Here is a 22,284-nt window from a genome sequence, read left to right on the forward strand (position 1 = left end):
GTTAGGCAGGTGGTGACGTGCGTGTGTTCTTGATATCTTTGTCTCTCCTGCAGGTATCGGTTGTCTTAGGTCGTGTTGGGTGTGTTGGTGGTGTCGTAGTTTTCTTTTCTGTTGTTGTGACTGTGTTGTTTCTCACCGGTAGTGGCTCTTGTACCTCTACGCTATAGAGTCTCTACTAAAGTTGCATTATTGTAATTCTTTTCTTTTTTAATGAAAAACGTACAATGGACCTCTTAAAAAATACTACAGCGTGCATGCGATTTGTTTATTCCGGAAAGAGAAAAAAATGAAAATGGAAGGGTGAGAGTGGATCATTTCTAATGCAGTTCGTTTTTTGGCCCATCATAGAAGATAGCGATTCCGTTACATCGTATACTAGGCCATCTGGCCCACAGTCAGTTTCCAGAAGCTCGGCCCAATTATGGCCCTGTTTGTATACGCTTTTCTGGAACTCGCTTATCTGGCAAGCAGGCTTATCAGATAAGCCTGCTGTCTGGAGAATCCGGGTGTTTGACAATCCTGATTATTTTGTGTCGATTGTCTATCCTGACTGGTAAATTGACCTGAATGCCCCTGAGGCTGATAATAGCTCATTTTTGTTTTGAATATGAGGAGAAGATAATAATTCTAATGCCTTTGGAGTTTGTTAAATAGAAATTACATTACAATAATATTATTAAGTCTGGTTCTACCCACAGCTAACAAGGGCAAAGAAGTATTAGAATGTCCTTTTGGCAGATAAGTCTGCTTCATTTCTACCATAATTAAGTGATGAGCAAACTCTGCTCGAAGCAAATCTTAAAAGCATTAAGTGGTCAGGTTACCTAAACAATGGTAACTATTTTTCACTGAGAATAAGCTCTTTAGTCTTCCTCCAAACATGCCAAATTATTGACACATATAGCACTAGAACTTGACAAAATTTTAGGAAAAAGGTCATCTCCAGCACAAATTCCTCTCTAACCGGCGGCACAGGTAAAGGCACCACCTTCTCAACTGGCGGAGGCAGGGAGGAAGGGCAGGGGCGGCCGGCGGCGGGGGCCAAGCCTAGGGGCGGTGACAGAGGCAGGGAGGCGGACGGAGCCGGTGGCGGTCGGAGGGCGGCGGACGGCGGACGCACCCGGATCGGAGGAGCCCTGCAGCCCAACGGAGAGCAGGAGGCGACAGCCGTGGAGGGAGGCGAAGGGCGTTGAGAAGGCGCGGGAGGTGGCGACACCGGTGGAGGGCAGGAGGTGGTGGCCATGGAGGGAAGTGGAGGGCGATGAGGGAGGTGCGGGAGGCGGCGGCACCGGCGGAGGGCAGGAAGCGGCGGCGGCGGCGGAGGGTAGGAAGCGGCATCGGCGGAGGGCAGGAGGCGGAAGGCATCGAGGGAGGTGCGGGAGGCGGCGGTTGTGGAGGGAGGCGCCGACGGAGCGCGGGAGATGGCGGCCGTGGAGGGAGGCGCCGGCGGAGGGTATCGGGGGAAAGGGAGTTCGCTTACGCGATAAGCGTCTCCCGAGCTACTTACCAGAAAATCGAAGCTCCAATTATTTTGTGGATTCTGGGCTAAGCCGCTTGTGTGCTAAGCGAAAAAAAAGCGAGATGTTTGGGTGGGATTTTCGCTTATTTCCACCCGTAAGCCGCTTATAAGCGGATACAAACATGTCTATGTTTGTCTTCTTGTTTGACTACAACACAACACAACAGGACAAGGTTTTTGATTTTTTGAATGTGGTAAATACGCCTTCTTACTGGGTAAGCGTACTACGACTTGATCTTGCTTTCGCCGTACCGCCGGCTGGAGGAAGAAGACACGAACACTGTGTGGATCTGTAACCGTAGTGCGTTTCCACTCCTTCCGAGTTCGTCCACGACAGAGCAATTATTCAATTGCACGGCGGCAGTACTCACCCCCTCGTCTTCCGTTCGAAACTGCATTTCCTCCGCCGCCTTCAGGAAGGGATCTTGAAGGCTTGAAGGAGTGGGAGCTGAACCTTGCTGGATAGGTAAGAACAGGCGATGGCGGAGGAAAAGGCAGGGAAGGAGAAGGATGTGGTGCGGCTGGAGCGCGAGTCCGTGATCCCCATCATGAAGCCCAAGCTCATAATGAAGCTTGCCTACCTCATTGGTATCTCTTTCTCTCCCTGCCTCTCCTTTTGCCTGATCCGTTTAGGGGCATTCAGCCATCCACCATAGGCGATGCACGTTTCTTGGTCGGTCGAGCTCGGGATGGTTGGGCTCTTAAACTTAAAGGGAGGCTCCGGTATCGTGACTATCCTATTTCTACTGTGAAGTTATTATCTTGCGAGATTCTTATCGCTTTTGAGGGAAAGGCTAGAATCTTTTCTTTGATTAATTCGCCTGGATCATGTAAAGTGGAATCTGTATAGAGAAGTCTGTGTAGGCATTGTGACTGCAATACATTATTCATTCCAGATCACTAGTGTGCTACTTGTCATGTTGGGCTACTGAAGCCCGAGTATCAAACTGCTGAAAGCGGCCATCAAATATGTTCTTTTCAATATTGCCTTGTCTTGTTTTCGACAAGCTGAAGCAAGAATCTTGCTTTGGATACAAGACCGTGCAACCCATTTAACTGTACCTTGTATTTTTGAAGAACATCAATCCGACAGAGAAGAATTCTTGAAGCTGTGTAAGAGGGTTGAATACACCATAAGGGCTTGGTACCATCTCCAGTTTGATGATATGATGGTGAGGAAAGTTTAGTAATTACACATACACAGCGTTTGTTGGTTTGAATTGATGCTTACAACCATCTCTAGGGTCTTTGGTGTTTGAATGATATCTGATCTATGGTACTTTTGCAGGAACTGTTCGCTCTCTTTGATCCTGTGCACGGTGCTAAAAAACTGCAGCAGCAGAACTTCTCATCTGAGGAAATCGATACGCTTGAGCAGAACTTCCTGTCCTATTTCTTTCAGGTAAAGAACCTATTCTGGGAGAAATAACTGTTGATAGATTTAGTGTCCAAGTGAAGGATGGAGGCATGGAGCAGTTTCTTATAGTGTTGCAATGCATCAAAACATTTCTGTAAATGTGCTCTTTAAAGTGTCTTTAATTAAAGTGCAGGTGATGGAAAAAAGCAATTTTAACATAGTAAACGATGATGAGGTTGAACTTGCTCATTCTGGACAATACCTGTTGAATCTTCCCATCAAAGTTGATGAATCAAAGGTTAATCCCCTTTCCCTGCAAACTATGTCTCCTTATCTAAATTTCACTAAATGTCAGTGTGAAATTCCTTTTTTTTTTTGCTTGTGCAGTTAGATAACAAACTTTTGTCAAAGTATTTTAAGGAGCACCATCATGAAAACCTACCTGACTTCTCAGATAAGGTGATGTTTTTTACTGTGACATAGATGGACTTCTCTTTTTTCTTTGGGTTACATGAGGTCAATGTTATTTCATAAGCAATGCGTTGAAATTCTAGGTTTTTTTGACCAGCCAAGTAGGCAAAGGTGCAAATTGGGGAACTCGAATTTAGCTATCAGCTAATCCTTCTTAAACTTTCATGTATTATGTATTGTATAATTATGTTTTTGTTTAGTGTTGCCCTCCAGAGTCCGGACCCCTTCTCTCCTAGTGGCATTGACTTCTTGCTTAGTACTCCCTCCGTCCAAATTATAGGTCGTTATTCATAGATATTATTATGCATCTAGACATAGGATATATCTAAGTACATAACAAAATCTATGAATCTAAAAATGCTAAAACAACCTATAATTTGGGACAGAGGGAGTATTCCTCACATATTGTTCATGAACAACTACTTGTTTAGCTGACATGATCCTTTTATTTGCCAGTATGTTATATTTCGTAGGGGCATTGGATTGGACCGCACTAGCAACTTTTTCTTCATGGAGAAAGTGGACATGATCATAGCTCGTGCATGGCGAAAGTTTCTTGAGAAGACGAGGTATGTTATCCACTGCACATTTAATGCCCTTTGCATTTTATCTTTCTCATTGAAAGGGTTACCTTTTTTCATACTGGAATTTCAGATTGCAAAAGCTCTTCTCCAGAAAGAAAAATGGTAAGCAAAAGATGGATTCCAAGAAGAATGATGATCTAGCCAGTGAAGTAGAGGACAAGGAGCTATATGTTGAACGCATACGGCTTGAAACAATGGAGTTAAGGTTTGCCTCTTCTTTGACCTGTTAAGCCATCACAATCCCTATATCTCTCTCTCATGGTCTCACAGTTTGCACTTTGCAGCTTGCGAAATTTAATTGGCAAGGTCGCAATTCAAGAGCCTACATTTGAAGAGGTTATTGTCTTGTACAGGTAAAAGTTATAAAACGATTTGAGGTTGCTGACAAAACTTTCTTGTCTTGTTTCTGAAATGGTTGCTTGCATGATTTTTTTTTTATTACAGCATTAACTGATTTTTTTAAGAGTACCAGGGAGACCCCCTGTCCATTGCATTGCTCAGGACAATAAACTGAACTGATTTTTTTATGTATTCCTTCAGGAGGAAAAGTCCAAAGGGCCAGGATGATAGAGCAATTCATGTAAAACACTTCAAAAATATTCCAATGGCAGATATGGAGTTGGTTCTGGTTAGCACTGAGTTGCCTTTTCTGGAGAAAATTTTCACATTCATATTTATTTATGCTGAAGAAAAATTGTAACCACTGCAGCCTGAGAAGAAAAACCCAAGCCTCACACCAATGGACTGGGTTCAATTTATTGTTTCTGTTGTCATTGGACTCGTAAGTGGAATTGAATCGTTTTCATTTGATTCTTTTGTGATACTTCACCTTCTAATTTACTTGTGTCACATCACTCAGGTTACACTTATCAGTTCACTCGAAATGCCTAAAGCCGATTTCTGGGTTGTAATCGCCATCCTTTCTGCTCTGGCTGGATATTGTGCTAAGATCTATTTCTCGTGAGTATCTTAGTTGATTTTTTTATTTTATTCATTCTATAGGTATTTTTTATTATGAAGACAATAGAGAACAGTGGAAGATTTTTGGGCGTGATTGGATGATTGCATATGGGTGAGACAGGCTCGCGGGGTGCAACATATCGATGATTGGTTTCCTGCACAGCAGTCTGAGCCTGTCCCCGTAGATGCAAAAGGTCCCTCGGAGCCTGGCTCCGCATCGTGGGCCTGGCTCGCTCGATACGAGAGTGCATGCGAAGGACATCCCAGCGCGTTGTGTCCGTGACTAGCAGCGATAGAATTTATATGCAACCAATCAGCATCCCTGCTGCACCTGGCTCAATGTGATCAGCAGACCAAACAAGCGCATGCTGCACACACCAGACCTGGCTGTGGCTGGCCTGGCTCTGATGTTCAGCCAGGCCCGAGGCGTCTGACCAACCAATCACGCCCTTTGTTTCTGTGACCTCGTAGACATGCTACAGAATACCTTCATGCTTCAGCCTTTCTTCATTAGGATGATACTTGTTAGTGTTTATGGTTGTGTCGGGCAGTATATTAAATAGTTATTTTTAGTGCTGGTTTGTTGTGTTGAGTAGTCTGTTAAATAGTTTTTCTTTACGCAGGTTTCAACAGAACATGGCAACCTACCAAAACCTAATCACTCAATCAATGTATGACAAACAACTAGATAGTGGGAAAGGCACACTACTGCACCTCTGCGACGATGTGATTCAACAGGAGGTAGGTCTAGACTCGACCCGTATTTCTTGAGAATGAACCCCCAAAAGAAAAACAATAGTTCAGATATTGGAATTCGAAGCTGAACTGACAGTTCACTTTCATCCTCGTGGTTCCGAATGTTCAGGTCAAGGAGGTCATAATAGCCTATTATATTCTGATGGAAAATGGAAAGGCTACCAGTGATGTATATATATTGTTCTTCCATTTTAAAAATCTATACTTGCTCTTGTGGAAGAAATATTAAAATTAAATATTTGTGTGTTCCCAATGTGCTAGGATCTTGACTTGCAATGCGAGGAGTTAATCCAGGAAGAGTTTGGCTTGCAATGCAATTTTGAGGTGATGGATGCTGTTCAAAAGCTGGAGAGGCTTGGTATCACCACAAGAGTGAGTTCTCACATCTTTTTCTCTTATCACCAATTTGTCAAACATAGGAATAGTTTCTTACACACACAGTGCACATAGTCAAGTTTTTGCAGGCACACATGCTTCTATTTGTTTGTTCTCTACTTTTTCCCACATAATACTGAAGTCTGTTTTGCATCCAGGATTCTATTGGAAGAATTTGTTGCGTTCCTCTAAAGCGTGCCAATGAGATCATCGGCGCTACCACGGAAGAGCTGGTTATGAAAGCAAGGCAAAGCTTGCGAGGTTGATTTGAACAAGGTAATCCTGTTGTAAATTCTTGCCTGATGGCATTACAACATTTATGGTACTCCAGGAATGCCTAACACTAAATTCTTGCATATCAGGTGGGGTAAATAATTCTGGCCATCTCCAGGATAGTTCTCCAGTGAAAGTTATGATAAATGGGGTTGTAATTTTTCTTTGGGTAGGATCTGCTGTGTATTCTGGAATGTCTGAAGTGTGTTGTAAGCATGTAGCATTTTTTCCATAGCAAACGAGGTAGTAGGATGTTTCCTGCTAACGCAACACAGGGTACAAGAGCGATGTTGTACATGTCGTGAACTGTGCATTTATTTGTCAGAAACCTTCCCTGTACAAGTAACGATGAAGGTTCACTGCAGCGTGCACACTGAGCCGGTGACGCAATGACACTGGCAGCTTGATCTGTCTCTGCTCTTTTGCTGTTCCTTACCTGTGGCTGTGAACCGGAAGCTCCGCATTCCCTGAAAATTTAGGATGCAGTGATGTAAACAAATTGTCTGTTAATCACAGATCAGCCAGAGTACAGGGGCATCATGTTGAGTTCTTGTGAGTCGCTTACTATTGATTCAACACTCAATTTGCAAACTGAGCATTGCTCAGCTGGTAAAACTCCTTGTGGTGGTAAAACTCCCGTAGTGGAACCTACTATCAGATTTCGAGTACTTGACTCGGTACTGCTCGCCTTTTTCTTACATTTATTTTAGGATTTAATTGGCGCTATTCTTTCGGTAATAAGCGATGTGTTCATCGACGGCGAGACACCAGTGGTGATTTCGTTAATATCAAAGATTTGTCAGCTCAGTCTTTCGGAGGTGTTTATAGAGGTAGGGTTACGTGTGTTGTGTTCATGGGGCCGAGCGTGTGTAAGTGTATGTGAGCCCGTCTCTACTGTGTGATTTGAAAAAAAAATCAACACCCGATTTATTTCCATACATGAAAAATGGATAAGGAAAAACGCAGCGAAATTCCTGGACGGTACATGTCCAATACCCTTATCCAGTGTGCTTTTTTCTCTTAGCAGGGAGATATAAAGTGCAGAGTCCAGTGGGGATGGAGCAGAGAGAGCCAAGCTCAGCGCTTGGAGTGAGATAATGAGCAGCAGCAACGTGGTGTCCGGCATCTCCGCGTCACCGTCTGCCGCCGCCGGTGCTCGCCATCGCCATGGCGCGGTGAAGCAGCTGAGGATAAAGGTAGCGCAGCCACAGCAGCAGCGGCTGCACGGCCGCCGCCGGCAAAGCGGCGGCAGGGGCGGCGCGGTGGTGGCGAGAGCCGGGCCCGGGGCGCTGTCGGAGATCGAGCCGGACCTGAACGAGGACCCCATCGACCGGTGGGCCACCCCCGGCATCAGCCCGGTCCGTCCCTCCTCTCAATTCACTCGCTTTAGAATTTTGGCTGTGCTATCTGAACTCTCTGAAGAAAGAAATGGATTGCCTTTGCTCATGGGATAACACTGGAGTGGACAATAATGGATTGCCTTTGTTCATGGGATAACACTGGAGTGGACAATAATCTGTGTGTTGCAGGAGGACTTTGAGTTCGGAGTGTACGATGGACACCACACCTATCACGAAGGCCAAGGTCTTGTCCTAAAAACTTCACTGTCATTGTATCCATGTTGTACTGATATCCTTGCAAGAAGGAGCACTGATTGTTATGCTATGTGATGTGGTGTAACAAATCCTGCAAACAATTGCGATGACGATGCCCTATCTGAAGACAAGAAGGGATTTTGGGAGGATGTCTCCGAATGGTACCAAGAAGCTGAGCCTCCTCAGGGCTTTCAAGGTACTCTTTAGCTCCTCGGATATCTTTCTGCTTTCAGTGGCAGTGAAAAAAAAAACTTTCCTCATCAGCATATCAATGGCAATTTCTTGCTGTGCAGCACTCATCTCCTGGGCATTTCCTCCTGCAATCATCCTTGGCATGGCTTTCAATGTACCGGTATGGACTGAATATTTACATCAGGCTCTGTTTCAAACATATTGGATTCTTTTTTCTGATCTTCTATGAGGATTGAACTGGACTAGTGCGAAATTCCCGCGCTCCAAACGTTCGCCCAAGCCTTTCACCCTACGTTCATGTAACTCTCTACTGACTGGAGATGTGCCTGCTTGTACCACCACCAGGGCGAGTACCTCTACATCGGGGCAGCTCTCTGGATCGTCGTGTTCTGCATCATCGAGATGCAAAAGCCGGACAAGCCGCACAACTTCGAGCCGGAGATCTACATGATGGAGAGGTCGGCTCGTGACAAGCTCATCGCCGATTACAACTCCATGGACATCTGGGACTTCAACGAGAAGTATGGCGAGCTCTGGGACTTCACCGTCAACACCAGCAGGGAAGACATCGTCAAATCAAGCTAGATGGTTACCTACTGCACAAGCCTTTCCGTGCAAAACAAATCAAGTATAGCATAGCTGCTAGGAAAAAGCTCTTGAATGAAAGGAATAACAATGTGTGTATCTTCATGCCTGAGGTTCTCAGCCCTGTAAAAACTGAGAGCCTGAAAATCTGCTTTATCCTCACATAATGGATGTATGTCGGGCGTCTCACAAAAGAAATTCTGCAGAATAGCGAGCACGCTGTTGCTTCAACTTTCTGCGTGGTTTCTTCATGTTTTCTCTTATGTTTTGAGAAAACACATGCAGGACTGATTCACCGAAGTAACTGAACATTTAGAACTGCCTGTTTGCCACCACCCACCCAATCTTATTATTATTCAACAAAAAGAAATGTCATTCTTCCTTAAAACCTTTGCAGGAGAAAAAAAGGGAAGAACGAAAAAGAAACCACCAGGGTAAGAAAAAAAAAAGGTAAGCCTTGCAGCTGTTCCTTTTTTGTACACTTGAGATGCAGCTGACTCGCTATGAAGACAAGGGAAATCTTTTGGAAGAGAACAAGGCTAATCTACTGCCCTGGTGAGAGAACTAGCTTTGCTACAAGATGCTAGGCATTCCGTTCCTTCACCTTGATGTTCTGAAGAGCTGACTGCCTAGAGTCACAGTTGGGGTGCGTCCTGTCATGACTGTCGTCAAGCTGATCTCCTGCTCCCGAATCCGGTGTATTTCAGCCTCCACCAGGCTCATCGACGGACGCTGCTCACTCATTGGGTTCACGCACCACGATGCCAAGCGCAGCAATTCTTTCATGCTTTCAGAGGTGAAACTACTGGTCATTCTGTTGTCTGCAATTGCAGAGATATCACTTGATTCCTGGAAGTTCTGCACCTGCATATCGAGGTACAAAGTGAGCAGGCCTATACTTCAGTGCAGATATGATGATTAAGAGGAGTAAATGATGCCACTATAGTAGGGAGAAATTGGTGAGCAGTGTTGGAATATACCCATTGAATGATGTTTTGATCAGACACGGCTCTCCGTCCGCTCACCAACTCCACAAGGAACACACCAAAACTGTAAACATCGCTTTGTATGGAAAAGTTCAAGTTCATGGATTCCCTCATTCTGATCATGCAACAGGAAGTTCCATCAAACTCAAGTGATGAATTGTACACTGGACACAACACACTGAAAGCAGATGATTTTATCGTATCCATCTGATGTAATCAATGAATGCAAGAAGTACAACAAATATGTGTGCCTGTTGTTACCGAGGATCAACAAATGGATCATTAGGTGTTCTGGAAGATAGTCCTGTAACACCGAGTCGATCAAGCAAGCCTGGAATCCCAGTATCCGCAACTTTTGGTATGAAATCCTCATCCACAAGTACATTAGAAGTTTTGAAGTTCATATGGATCGCAGGGGGCGTCAGCGAATGCAGGTGGCTCAGGCCTGAGTAACAAGAAAAGATCGCCATGTTAAGATTGTTGATGTAGTTTCCATAAGATCATTGTTACAGCAGAATGAGTTTTAGTCGATACGAAGTTATGAGCCTCTAAATTATATTTCTGACAATAAGGGAAAGTGTAGAGTTGGTTTATATGTATAGGCTTACCTTTAGCAGCTCCATGAGCTATAGAAAGTCTATGCTTGAATTCTAGCCTTACACCTGGAGCGTGGCTGTAACCTACAAAAGGACAGCAGAAGAATTACCAACCTACGACACCGCTCTTTGTACATTAGAGTAATATAAAGAAAACACGATGAAATCACCATGCAAATGTGTTGAGACACTGCCATTGGGGATATACTCATAAACAAGCATCTGCACAACATTCTCCTGGCAGTACCCCAAAAGTTTTACAAGGTTCCGATGCTGGAGAGATGATAGGTAATTAACCTGAGAAGAAAACAGCACGGATGCTTGAGCTTGGAACAATCTAAGAAGGGTGTGGAGCAAGCTGTGCTATATTTTAAATCATATTAGAAAATAGTGGGTTTAGTCCTTTGCTAGAAAACAGGATCATTCCTTCAAGAGGGAAAAAATAGAGCTAAAACACAGCACATTCCATAAATTCAGGACCATAAATTGCTCAAGAGAACGTATGGATAAGTAAAATTATGTTACCTCTTGAACGAATTCCTGGCTAGGAGGAGCATGCCGTCTTTTAACAGCTACAATCGTGCCATCCTGGAGCAAACCCTTGTATACCTCTCCAAACATTCCCTGTCCAATAAGATTTGCATTGCTGAAATTCCTTGTAGCCAAATTTAGTTCCTCCAAAGTCAGACATCTTGCTCCCTGCAACTCTGAAAGATGGAAGGCAAAGCTATTACTTATCAAAATAGAAAAATATAGATCTTTAGATGAACAAGTTTTATAGTCTTATGAAAAGTAACTTAAGCAGTACCTGGTAGAGCTTGACCTGATGAGCCACTTTCTGAAGAGTCTGAAGTTCTTCTGCGATACTGCAGGCAAAGTACAATTACAACTGTGACAATACATAGTAGTGTCAAGCCTCCTACAGCACCTCCTAGAGCTGCTGCAAGAAGTCCTGACATCTATTACTGGATATCCTCCCAGAATAGGGCAATAATCTTTGTAGCCGCAGTGATGAAGTCTGCAGATCGGAAACCTAAAGAGTAGTACATTAAATTTGGCTGAGTTTATATTTGAATCCATAAGGAAGAGCATGGATGTACAGATTGCTGGTTGTGACGACCAGTGAGCTACAGAATAATTCAGATAGTGAATAGATATACGCAAACATGTATGCATGGATTGGGTGAACAATAGATAAAGTTAAACCACTAATATAATATTGACACTGAAACCATGGATAAAGTTAAATCAGCAAGTGCATAATTTTTTTGTCAACTTTAGTTTTGTCTCAGTATGAAATGTCTGTCTCTCAGATTTGTCGCTGTGCAGTGGCAAAATTAGGGATTTTGATCATGATACAAGTGAACTACTAGTAACGTATAAATCTAGCAATAAAGACTATTGTATTATCAAATGGAAAAATAAGGAATTGTCAGATATTCAAAATTACGCATATGTGGTGATGTGCCGTGGCAGAATCAGGAAAGCACATTTTGATCATAACATTAGCATCATGGATGAAGCTACTAGTAACACATAATCTGGCGAAAAAGACAACTATATTATCAAATGGAAAAGCAGGGAGTTGTTGGATATCTGAAATTGGACATTATGTGGCAATGTGCAGTGGCAAAATTCGGAAAGCGCAGTTTGATCATGACATCAGCGGTATGGACGAAGCTACTAGTATCGCATAAATTTGGCAAAAAGGGCACTTATATTATCACACGGAAAACAGGGAATTGTCAGATATCCAAAATTGGACGTTATGTGGCAGCATGGTTTGCACTTTGAACTTTTTTCCTTTCCTTTTCTTTCCTTTTCCTGGTAAACGTTTCCAGACAATCATTCAAATTTTTTCGTGCCATAAACGGATCAGAAGAAACTTTGCCACAGTAGGTAAAATGGCATGTTAGATGTTACAGAAAGTGACTCCAAATGTGTAACAAAATATCTTTTGCTATGACATTCTGCACTGAAACAGATATGAATAAGCTACAGTGTACATCAAAACATGAATGCATTCTTGCTTGAACTGCTTGCCTCTTGAAGCTTTGCTCATACATGTTGGGTTGATTTTATTTATAAACAGTCAAATTTAGCAATCTAGCAATGTGCCATTGGCTACTATCTGAATTCTGCTCAGTAACAGTAACCAATAGAAGTACTCATCAGAGGATTGCTGATTGTTGATCTTCCCTATCTATCTATCTATCTATATATATGATCACCAAAAAATTATCACTCCTGAACAGAGCACAAATCATGGTATGTGAAAAAAAAATCCACATGATTCAGACTCCATCCGAAAAATACACAGCGATTCCACCCTTGTATGCAAAAAAGTTGCAAATTTTGGTGAAGAGAAATGAAGGCTACACCATACCTGCAGATCGCCCAGGCCTCGTGGCATCATTCCCGTCCAAGCGCAGCACCAGCATCAAATGCTGAATCCATTCTGCAGACAGCAAAACTTGTTCCACCGATTCTTGACTCTGCCCCGTCTTTTTCCTCCTACCATCACAAGAAAAGACTTCAAGCCAATCAAGAAATGCAAGAAGAAGGCAAATTACGGAAGAAATATCTAGCGCGTATAGGTTCTCCACAGCTAGAGAGAATCCATGAAAAAGAGTGAAAAGTGAGAGAAGCAGCAAGCAGGCAAGAACACCTCTGCGTCCTCCTCCTACTCTCCTCAGGTGGGTCTATCGCTGTACTGGCAAGTGATTGTGGGCGAGATGAGCTGTGAGGTTTTGGGGAGGGAGGAATGGGGAGGGGAGCGCCCACAAGAAAAGTGAAGGAGAATACACTCACCGGTGGGGCGGATCGGAATTGGAAACCCGCAGCAAATAAACATTGCCTGTATATATACATAAACTGGCCGGGTTGAGCTGTAGGCATCAGCGGAAAGCGGAGCGGAGGATGCTAAAAAACGCGGGCTTGGCGCGGCCGTTGCAGGTGAAAACAAAACAGCCAAGAAAATCCCCAGCTTTATCCGGCGGCTCTTGAGTGTGGGCTTGTGTGACCCCAGAACTAGAACCGGATGGATCTCCCAATGATTGAACCGGAGGCGACAATTCGTTGGGATAGCGACACTGCGCCGACGCAGCAGATTTCCCCCCATTTTATCTTATTAGTTCTTCGATTCTTTCCCCTTCGTCTACATTCATGAATCTATCTTTGCCGCAATGCGCCGCCGTTCGATCAAAGCGGGCAACAAAAACAAATGGAATTGAATAGGGAAACCGGTGGGATTGAAAATGGGGACGGGCCGAGGGGAGCCAAGCCAATGATTGCCGGGGGGGAGAAGAACATGATGGGGGCTCATTGAGCTGGAAGACAGACGGACAGACAGGCAGGAGCTGCCGTGCTTGCTCATCAGATAAAAAGGACTCCTCTTCTTTTTTCACCTGCTGGTCAGCTGGTGTTGGATTTTTCACTTTATGATGAGGCTCTGAAGTGGCAGGGCATTGTCTGCTAATCCCAAATTAGCATATGTTTCCGAAGAACTTAATCAAACTAATTCGTCATTTATATTGTTCTTCAAGCATGCGGGCAGCTAGCGTCCAAGGAAGAGACGCTGGGGAACAAAGCACAGATCGCTGGGCCGCGGCGTGTTGCTACCCCTCCAGAGTGGCCATGAGCTGTGCATTGCATCTTTCTCAATCCCCTTCTGCTGCTTCTGCATTACCGACTCCAAGACGCCATTGTCAAAGTGGAAAGCATTGATGAATCGTCAGTCACCAACACCCACAATAAGAAATAAAAATGGATGATGCTACGTGAAGGATTGAGATCGATCGAGCAGAAGGAACGGCTGGCAGCACTGATTTTTCACGACGTCGCATCAGGATCAGGAAGCCATCCTGTGTTTGTTTGGTCCTCTGAACTTTTCTGGCTCACTTATTAGGGCGATGATTAATGGACTGTCTGACCACTGATGTGATGTTCAATTCGTTTTTTCTCCTCTCCGAAACACTGGCACTTCTTTCAAGCATATCTCGCTGGCCTTGAGGTCTCTCTGACTCTTTGTTTGGGGGGGTGGTTGGTCAGTTGCTGGCGGCAATGGCTTGGGCCGCCTGCGTGTCTTGCTCCATTTCCTGCAGCTTCTTCAGTTCAGGCACGTCAGGGTCAAGGAAAACATATCTGCAATCCCTGCGTGACCGCATCAGCAGCGGCTACTGACTCCATCGCTGTGCTTGCGAGTGCACTACAGCTGTGAGCTCTGAGCTCTGTGGCTTGACCTTGACGACGCCTCTGCAGCTGCAGCGGGAGGCTACAGAGCTTGTTGCCTTATCCTCTCACTGCCGCCGGCCGCGGCGTCCATCTGGCTGCCGCCTCGTCGCCGGCGCTGACACGTGAGCCGCCGCCGTTTGCCGAGTCAGACACGTTTTGCTAGCTGCAGGGTGGCTAGCTGGATGACGTTGCCTGCCATTGCGCCGGTTGGATCAGTATGTAGCAGGCAGAGTACCTGACCTGGCATCCATCAGGGGATATGATTCTGCCACGCGTGCATGAGTAATTAATTAATTAATCTAGTACAAGGTCGATGATCCTGCGACGCTAATGATTGCTGCGGAACTCTGATGGGTGCATGGCTTCGCTTACGTTGTTGCCTTCTCCTTTAACGTCACGGGCAGGCTGGGATTCCATTATTCCATGAGCCATCGGGCTTTTGCTCTGGCGAGAACTTGCTGAGTTGACACCTAGCAAAAGGCACCCAGCATGGTTGGGTTTGGGGCCCCAGGAACACGAATGTGTGTTGAGCATTGAGCTTGAGCATGGATCTCGTGGGACTTAAAATTGGTCAGCAGATGGAAACTATAGATCAGGTATGCATGGTGTGGTGTCAGTGCATAATACCAACGCTGTAAAGGAATTGATAATTCCAGCCATTGATCTCCACCATGAATCTATCTTTTTCCTTTTTGGTTTAAGCTTCTAACATGTCGGTCGCATGTTTTTTTTTTACTAGATAGCAAAGTTAGCTGCTTTGATGTCTATAACTGAGAATATGTTTTTTTATTAGACTAGAGGCTAGTACCTAGGAACAGCAAACTCTCCATGCAATAAGCTGGAATACAAAAAAAAAGTCACGTGAAAAATTAAAAAACTTAGTGTTGAGAGTGGGATTTGAACCCACGCCCTTTCGGACCAGAACCTTAATCTGGCGCCTTAGACCAACTCGGCCATCTCAACCTGATGCTTTTAGCGTAGGCAGTATGATTAATATTTGAACTATTAGGCGATTGATCCAACTTAATCAGAAACGATGCAATAAATTTTTCGTAGCAACCGACCGTCCGGCAGCTCCGGTACACCAACTGTACCGCCATGGCATTCAACACAAACAAGACAAAGGAAACAAACAGACGGTCGCCCAGGTCTAAGCAGCTCCGGATCAAGGGCGCCCATCTCTACATCCATTAAGTTTTAATATTTAATGACTAACAATAAGCAGAATATTGCGAATTAGTGCCCCTAGGACTAAGAGGCATATTACGAACCATCTTTAGTTTTAATTTAATTATCAAATACTGGTTTTCCAAATCTTAAGTGCTTTTCAATTTAAACCAAAAGAGTCAGACTCCATTTTGCACCTATGGAAATGGATCTGAGAATTCGTGATCTATATGTGGCATTATGCCCCCCACCTGGCACTGCTGGGCCTGCATTCCACGTTGACTTTCTACGCCGAACAGCTCACAAGAATCAATGGCTTAGTGTTGCTTAATTAATCGCTACTAGTAGTATTTACAGGTCACCAGCATACATGTCTTGAAGGACAACCACGGTAGGGCAACGGTGCAGCACCATGCTAGTGGAATGAAAAACCCTGGTAGCTGACTGATTGGTAGAGATGATGGAAACGGAACCTCCATCCTTTCCAGATCAAGAAGCAAAGAAAAACGCATCGATTGTTGGCCAGTTAATGTCACAACCACTTGCACGAAAAGGACACTGCGAATGCAGGAGCCCAAGCCTATGTACCCACCCGAGATCCAACAGGCAGAGAACTGATCATCCTTGCATAGGAAAAGGAAAGGTATGCTTGTCTGATCAATCAGGCGCTCGCTAGATTGCCGGTGTTACATCAGCTGATTAATGAGTCCAGCTTACATGGTGAACAAGTTGGAGCTCAGCAGCACCTGCATTGGAGATTTGGAGGATGCAAATGGCAGGGTCCAGGCAGGCAACAAGTAGAGGTGCCCCAGAATCCCTAGCAAGCACCACATGTGAAGGCAGCGGCTGGCTGATGCCGAATTAAACGGACACCGTTGACGCCTGCCTACTGTTTCTACTTTCTACACCAACAAACCGATGGCGCCCACAGGACCATGAGGACGATGACCCTCTGAAGACCAGCTATGCAGCATCATGTTGCCTTGTTTTCCGGCCGGCATGGCCCTGCTCTGGATTTTTCAGGTTCGGATGACTGGAAGCTGCAATGGATACATATGCATGGTTCTGTGCATCTTTATCTGCAGTAGGGGATAAGCTTGATTGACACAGCCTGTTGATTCGACCCTGACATCTTCAGCGAGCTTACAGCCAATTTGCTTCCCATCTCGAAGTTCCAGATAATACACAAATTCAGTCTGCATGAGGGTACAGTAATCCCACAGCTCATCTCGACCGGAGCGCAAATGTGATGGTAAAACCAACCAGACGTGTACCACTGAAGAAGAGAAACTCGCTAGTCGCTAGTGAAGTAGCCAAAAACCCAACGCAACCCTTGGTGGTGCAGTGTGCACTTCGATACAGGTCATTGTTGCAAGCTTGTAGCGCAAGTAGGAGGCAGCCAGCTGGTCATGCTTCCCTGTTGCCATTCTAGTGGTCCTGATGAACATTCCGCTTTTATCATACTTCATTCATGAGCAATAAACATTTCGTAGATCACCTTAATTAACAGAAATAGAGGTCATGGGCTTTCCATCAATGTGACACAGTGGTACCCATCAATGATCTTGACTATCTGCTTGCCATATGATTGCTCTTAAACATGCCAGTCTTCATGAGTCGCCTATAGAGATTACACGGGCATGGTACTAAATTAGTAAGTGCAAAATCAATCGTTTTGACAAATAAACTAATTACAGCACTAAGTAACAGATCAAAGAGCACTCTCCACAATCTGTTTGGTAACTTGCTTGCTGGCTCATATAAATCTTAATAGTTTCACATATCGGCAAGTGTGCAGCGATCAAAGCAGTTTACACTATGACATATTTGTCCTAAATTTTTCTGCTTGCAGCTGAAAACAAGAATAGGAATAAGGTGGTCACTTTAGAAGCTTATCTCACGTCTCTCAGCAAAGAACTTCCCATTTGTACCTTGTTCACAGGGTAACAAGGCAAGCCATACTCCTGTATCAGCACCTTCTTCAGCAGAAATATTCCCTTCAAAACCAGTCATGGCCGTTTTTACCCACCCTGGGCAGAAACAGTTAATGTAGATCTTTTGGCCTTCAGGCCGATCTGAGAGCCTCCTTGACATGAGTCGTGTATAAGCATTAACAGCAAGCTTCGAGACTGAATAGTCTGTGTACATCTGAGGCCATTGATTGGAGGACCAAGTACCTTGCCTTACTTGCTCAAGAAACTTCGTTATCATCTCATCAATTAACTGCTCTGATAGATAATCATCATTCAATAACTGATCTCTGAGGATTGCATCACCAATTCTCTGACAGCATATAAAATAAAAAAGATCAATAAATGGCAAGGTAATGATCAACACAAGGGTGCCTCATATTAAGAAGGTCGCAGCACAATAGAGACATTGGAAAAATAGGGATATGTCAAGCAAACTTACATTCCGTCTGCCATTGACTCTACCAAGCCTTGAGCTGACATTCACTATCCGAGCACCATAGGGAGAGGGTTTCATTAACGGTATCATGGCATCAGTCATCTGTTTCATGCCATAATAATTTGTCTTGATAACTTGCTCAGCGAACTCAACAGAATTATCTGGTCCTTTATTGAAGTTTACACCTGCATTGTTAACCTGTAATCGGGTTACAGGACATCAATTAGTGACTTGACTTTCTGCCCATTTTACTTTGTGCACAGCAATACAGACACTATTTCATCTCATTTCACGTGTAGGGAATTGAAAACGCAACTCTTTCCGGTTTGTTTCTGACTTGGCCGTGGATCCACCGCCCCAGTCCTTTTCTCCCTTTCTACCAATCCATTTTTAATTACTAATTACGGAGTAGATTACAACTTCCAGAAACAAGTGTTGAGACGACTCTTGCTGGTCAATTGAAAATTTGAAATGATATTCCTTCGTATTGTTACAGCAAAGCAACTAATCACGAAGTACAAGAGGTAGAAAGGTAAGACGATGAGAATGCGCTCACAAGGACATGGATGCCGCCGTGGGTCTCCAGCGCCCAGGCCGCGAAGGCCTCCACTGACGCGGCCTCCGCCACGTCGAGCTGCCGCCACTCCACGCTCACGGACGCCTCTCCGGGAGCCTCCGCCATGATCCTCCCGGCAGCGTCCTGGCCTTTGGCGGCGTCGCGGGAGGTGAGCACGACGTGGAGGCCGTGGAGCGCGAGCTGGCGGGCGGCTTCGAACCCCATCCCGCGGTTGGCACCCGTGACCACCGCCACAGCCCGCGGCTCCAGGTGGTCCCACCATCGCTGGTGGGGCTCGTAGGGGAGGGCGCGGAGCAGGGTGACCTCGCGGCGGCGCTGCTCGCGCCGCTCCCGCGCCGCCTCCTTCCCTTTCTTCCCCATCTCTCTCTCTCTCTCTCTCTCTCTCTCTCAGGTCGTCGAAACTTTACACCCTCGCTGGGCCTTAGTGCCAACTTTACAATCACTATGGGCCTCACTTCGATGTGTAGAGGATGGAAGTATGTGGGCCTCTTTTTTCTGGGCTTTGGTGGCAATTTTACAACCACTATGGGCCTCGGTGCGTTTCCCCATTCAACAACTTCCAAGCTGAAGAAGGGAGATTCGAAGTTGTCTCTTGCGACAAGTGAGGAAGCCTGAAACCTCAACGTCACATCAGGAATACACATAAGATTAAAAAAATCAGGAATACACATAAGATTAAAAAAATCAGGAATACACATAATAGTGTTCAATCAAGAACAACTAAATATGTTATAAAAAAGAAGAACAACCAAATTTAAAAATATTAAGAGCAACTCCAGCAATACCTTCTAAACAAATCCTCTACTTTTTAGTAGGAGCTGCCTCTACTTTCTAAGAATTTTTTCTTCTCAACTCTAGCAGTACCCTCTAAACAACTTCAACGGATAGAGAGCTCTCTAAAATCCGAAGGTGTGCAGGGAATTTTGGAGGCTTCTCTAAAATCTAGGGTCTAGTAGAGTACCAACTTAGAACGCGGTTTTTTTTCTTGATACTCTAAATTTAGGGTATGGAGGTATTTATAGAGCCTGCTGGAGTTGCTCTGAGTCCGGCATACTTGCCCAGTCCTCCCAACTCCCCCCCTCAGGTTCCACTTCCACCACACTCTCCTCCAGCTTGAGAGGCCCTGGGGTGATGCGGGTGCCATTACCATGCTACATAAAGGGAAAACGAAGAGCCTTGAACGATTACCATCAGGACAGCCATAACTTGTATTATGTAGCCTTTAATTTGAAGCTTCACTATATCGAATTATCGATGAACCGGTATGTAATAAGTAGCCATTGCATTATTCGTGGTAAGGACGGTTTTGCAACCCATTGGTAGTATGGGATGCATGAATTACAATCATAGGTGTATTTGGGACATATTCCCCTAGTGGTATACTTCTGCATTGCATGGCACTATGGCATAGCATTCGATCGGTAGTTAGGTACAAGCGGTGGCATGCAGGATTAATGCGTGACTGAACGACGTCTAGAGATTGGTGGCGCAGCTGGAGCCGCAGACCATGGCGTCGTTGGTGCACTTGAGGAGGCAGACGGGCAGCTGCAGGGGGTCGAAGCTGATGGCCGGCTTGTAGCAGTCGAGCATGCACTTGGTCACCCCGGACCCGCAGACGGTGACGCACTCCGTCAGCCCCGCCAGCGGGGAACGGTTGCCGCCGTGGTGATCGCGCCAGGTGCGGCCGCCGACGTGGCCGTGGCCATGGCCGAAGGTGCCCACCGTCGCGGAGTCGTCGGGCCTGGCCGCGCCGGATGGGACCACGGTGACCGCCGCCGCGACCACCAGCGCCATCAGAAGCGTCGCCGCGGCAGCCTTCATGGTGCACGCACGTTCTTCCAAGTCGATCGCTGAGAAGTGTGAAGGTGCAGAGCTGCTGTGTTGGGCTGAGCTCGATAGCATCGATCTCTGCATTATATATAGCTCATGCAAGGAGTTGACGTGTCGCTGGGGCGAAGGTGCAAGCATGAGAGATGTGTGACAAGGCAGCGCCCGAGACGGAACGTGCTCGATTGCCGAGCAACATGATCTGTGTGAGCAAAACAGACAGGCCTGCAGGATATACTCACTTGAGGCCGAACTGCATGTTCTCACTTTATTTGCCATGCATCTATGAGCTGCCGAATCAGCCGTGGATCGATCGGGTTTTGACAGCGTCAAAAACTCAGACACCACCGATGCCAACGCCGTATCTATGCATTGCCCGCCGGCGGCCACGCGTGAGCTTGACCCGCCCCTGTTGTGTTGGGCCGCTCCCTTGCCGGCGACATATTATTGTATTATTAAGCTTTGATTCAGTCACAAACCATCAGGTTGAGATGGCCGAGTTGGTCTAAGGCGCCAGATTAAGGTTCTGGTCCGAAAGGGCGTGGGTTCAAATCCCACTCTCAACATAATTATTTTGCACGATTTTTTTTCAATCAGCATTTGTAATTACATCAAAATTCGCATTTTTTTAACGTTCATCCGAGAGGGCCACTTGCATACAGCTACAAAGATCGACGCAAAATGGTTGTCTCTCTTCTAGTCTTCTTCAAAAAGAAGACCATCTAGCAGACGTCGATGCAGCCAAGGTACTCGTTGTCGCACCCTCTGCCGCACGCCGCGCTCCCTTCTCCTCCTCCTCCGCCCCGCCGCGACGCGCTCGTGCTCACCCTCACGCTGGCGCACCCCGACGCCGCCGCGCAGGCCAGCATGGCCCTCGCGCACCTGTGCACGCACCGCTCCGCCTCCCCGCCGCCCGCCGGCGCCGCGTCGACCGGGCGGCAGCTCCCACCGGGCACCAGGGCCGCGACGGCAACGGCGACCACCGTCAGCAACGCGACGGTTCTTCCGCCACCAACCTTACCGGTTGCCATTGATTCTCAAGAACCAATGTCAAGTTACTGACTGGTTGGATACGAGCTGTGTATAAAGGAAGAGGGGGGGGGGGGGGGGGGGGTGGCGAGCATGTTAGGTCGCTGTTTGGAGGAACGGGAGCGGCGGTACTGTGCAAGTTGTGGTTGCATTGGTCAGGTCAGTGGTCGTTTAGTTGAGGCGTTCAAGCATTAATCGGCAAGTGTTGTGTCTAGGTGACAGACTGAGTGTGCGACTTGAACAATGCACCACCGCAACCACCAGATTCTCACCTGTTGATTTGCGCCGTCACTCACACAAGCGACCGGCGGTATCTTCCTGGTGCAGTTCTCTGAAAGCGATGGACAGACTACTCAAGTTTCCCGTTGTCAGCATTTTTACACTCAACTAGCCTCTTTTGCGTCCAAATCCTCAATTTTAGCAGTAGAAAATCATCAGCATTCGGTACAACTGTACTTCTCATTTTGGATAATTCCAAAATCCAAACCCTTCTTGTCACACGTAGTGAAAAAGGCCAGGCAATTCACATTCCCATATGGGCCCCCAGCCCACACTGCAAAAGAGGTACAGGTGAAGTGGATGATGATAATGGTCTGTCTATGGACAAAGGTAAAGGTAACCCAACAGCCTGCTCAACGCACAGGCCTAACCCAGCAACGACCAATGAATGGCCGAGCTGTTCGGACCACGAACGACCAGTCAGGAGACTAGCTCAGGTTAGGTTTAGGTTACTTAAGGTTAGGTCAGGCTCAAGCAATGATAAACCCGCACAGCAGCTCACTCGCATGGTCCA

At 45.9% G+C, this 22,284-nt stretch overlaps 5 protein-coding genes and 2 non-coding genes across 11 annotated transcripts; 3 read left to right on the forward strand and 4 right to left on the reverse strand.

Annotated features, from left to right (window-relative positions):
• The first annotated feature begins 1,783 nt into the window (after window positions 1-1,783).
• On the forward strand, window positions 1,784-6,826 carry LOC101762878. The gene is made up of 16 exons (XM_004971100.2): window positions 1,784-2,107; window positions 2,597-2,691; window positions 2,808-2,921; window positions 3,070-3,174; window positions 3,264-3,335; window positions 3,804-3,916; window positions 4,002-4,136; window positions 4,216-4,284; window positions 4,472-4,559; window positions 4,641-4,712; window positions 4,791-4,891; window positions 5,515-5,632; window positions 5,757-5,816; window positions 5,909-6,019; window positions 6,181-6,298; window positions 6,385-6,826. Exons 1-15 carry the CDS (start codon window positions 1,999-2,001, stop codon window positions 6,286-6,288), a joined length of 1,470 nt encoding a protein of 489 aa, XP_004971157.1. The 5' UTR covers window positions 1,784-1,998; the 3' UTR covers window positions 6,289-6,298; window positions 6,385-6,826.
• Window positions 6,827-7,344: 518 nt separating this feature from the next.
• LOC101763951 (photosynthetic NDH subunit of subcomplex B 5, chloroplastic) lies at window positions 7,345-8,967 on the forward strand. The gene is made up of 5 exons (XM_004971103.3): window positions 7,345-7,653; window positions 7,825-7,879; window positions 8,018-8,086; window positions 8,184-8,242; window positions 8,428-8,967. The coding sequence occupies exons 1-5, from the start codon at window positions 7,393-7,395 to the stop codon at window positions 8,665-8,667; spliced, it is 684 nt and encodes a 227-aa protein (XP_004971160.1). The 5' UTR covers window positions 7,345-7,392; the 3' UTR covers window positions 8,668-8,967.
• A 1-nt stretch (window position 8,968) lies between these two features.
• Window positions 8,969-13,566, reverse strand: LOC101763289 (proline-rich receptor-like protein kinase PERK1). Of its 4 annotated transcripts, none has more exons than XM_022826906.1 (9): window positions 13,061-13,566; window positions 12,636-12,763; window positions 11,058-11,115; window positions 10,775-10,956; window positions 10,420-10,546; window positions 10,262-10,333; window positions 9,915-10,098; window positions 9,648-9,768; window positions 8,969-9,531 (listed from the first exon to the last, which is right to left on the reverse strand). In XM_022826906.1, exons 2-9 carry the CDS (start codon window positions 12,663-12,665, stop codon window positions 9,268-9,270), a joined length of 1,038 nt encoding a protein of 345 aa, XP_022682641.1. In that variant the 5' UTR covers window positions 12,666-12,763; window positions 13,061-13,566; the 3' UTR covers window positions 8,969-9,267. The 4 variants fall into 4 exon arrangements, with proteins under 4 accessions (XP_022682641.1, XP_022682640.1, XP_004971158.1 ...); XM_022826905.1 differs by having other exon boundaries at window positions 12,918-13,565; XM_004971101.3 differs by having other exon boundaries at window positions 11,058-11,282; window positions 12,918-13,563.
• A 1,798-nt stretch (window positions 13,567-15,364) lies between these two features.
• TRNAL-AAG lies at window positions 15,365-15,445 on the reverse strand. Its single transcript has one exon. It is a non-coding gene; the product is annotated as a tRNA-Leu (tRNA).
• Window positions 15,446-15,946: 501 nt separating this feature from the next.
• On the reverse strand, window positions 15,947-19,014 carry LOC101764764 ((+)-neomenthol dehydrogenase). Of its 2 annotated transcripts, XM_012846131.2 has the most exons (4): window positions 18,615-19,014; window positions 18,062-18,256; window positions 17,581-17,932; window positions 15,947-17,270 (listed from the first exon to the last, which is right to left on the reverse strand). In XM_012846131.2, exons 1-4 carry the CDS (start codon window positions 18,993-18,995, stop codon window positions 17,260-17,262), a joined length of 939 nt encoding a protein of 312 aa, XP_012701585.1. In that variant the 5' UTR covers window positions 18,996-19,014; the 3' UTR covers window positions 15,947-17,259. The 2 variants fall into 2 exon arrangements, with proteins under 2 accessions (XP_012701585.1, XP_004971162.1); XM_004971105.3 differs by lacking the exon at window positions 15,947-17,270 and having other exon boundaries at window positions 17,294-17,932.
• Window positions 19,015-19,886: 872 nt separating this feature from the next.
• Window positions 19,887-20,510, reverse strand: LOC101764362 (anther-specific protein RTS). The gene has a single exon (XM_004971104.1). It carries the CDS (start codon window positions 20,454-20,456, stop codon window positions 20,109-20,111), a length of 348 nt encoding a protein of 115 aa, XP_004971161.1. The 5' UTR covers window positions 20,457-20,510; the 3' UTR covers window positions 19,887-20,108.
• Window positions 20,511-20,947: 437 nt separating this feature from the next.
• Window positions 20,948-21,028, forward strand: TRNAL-AAG. The gene has a single exon. It is a non-coding gene; the product is annotated as a tRNA-Leu (tRNA).
• The last annotated feature ends 1,256 nt before the right edge of the window (window positions 21,029-22,284 follow it).

Source organism: Setaria italica, chromosome V, assembly GCF_000263155.2.
Source record: "Setaria italica strain Yugu1 chromosome V, Setaria_italica_v2.0, whole genome shotgun sequence".
Classification (NCBI taxonomy): domain Eukaryota; kingdom Viridiplantae; phylum Streptophyta; class Magnoliopsida; order Poales; family Poaceae; genus Setaria; species Setaria italica.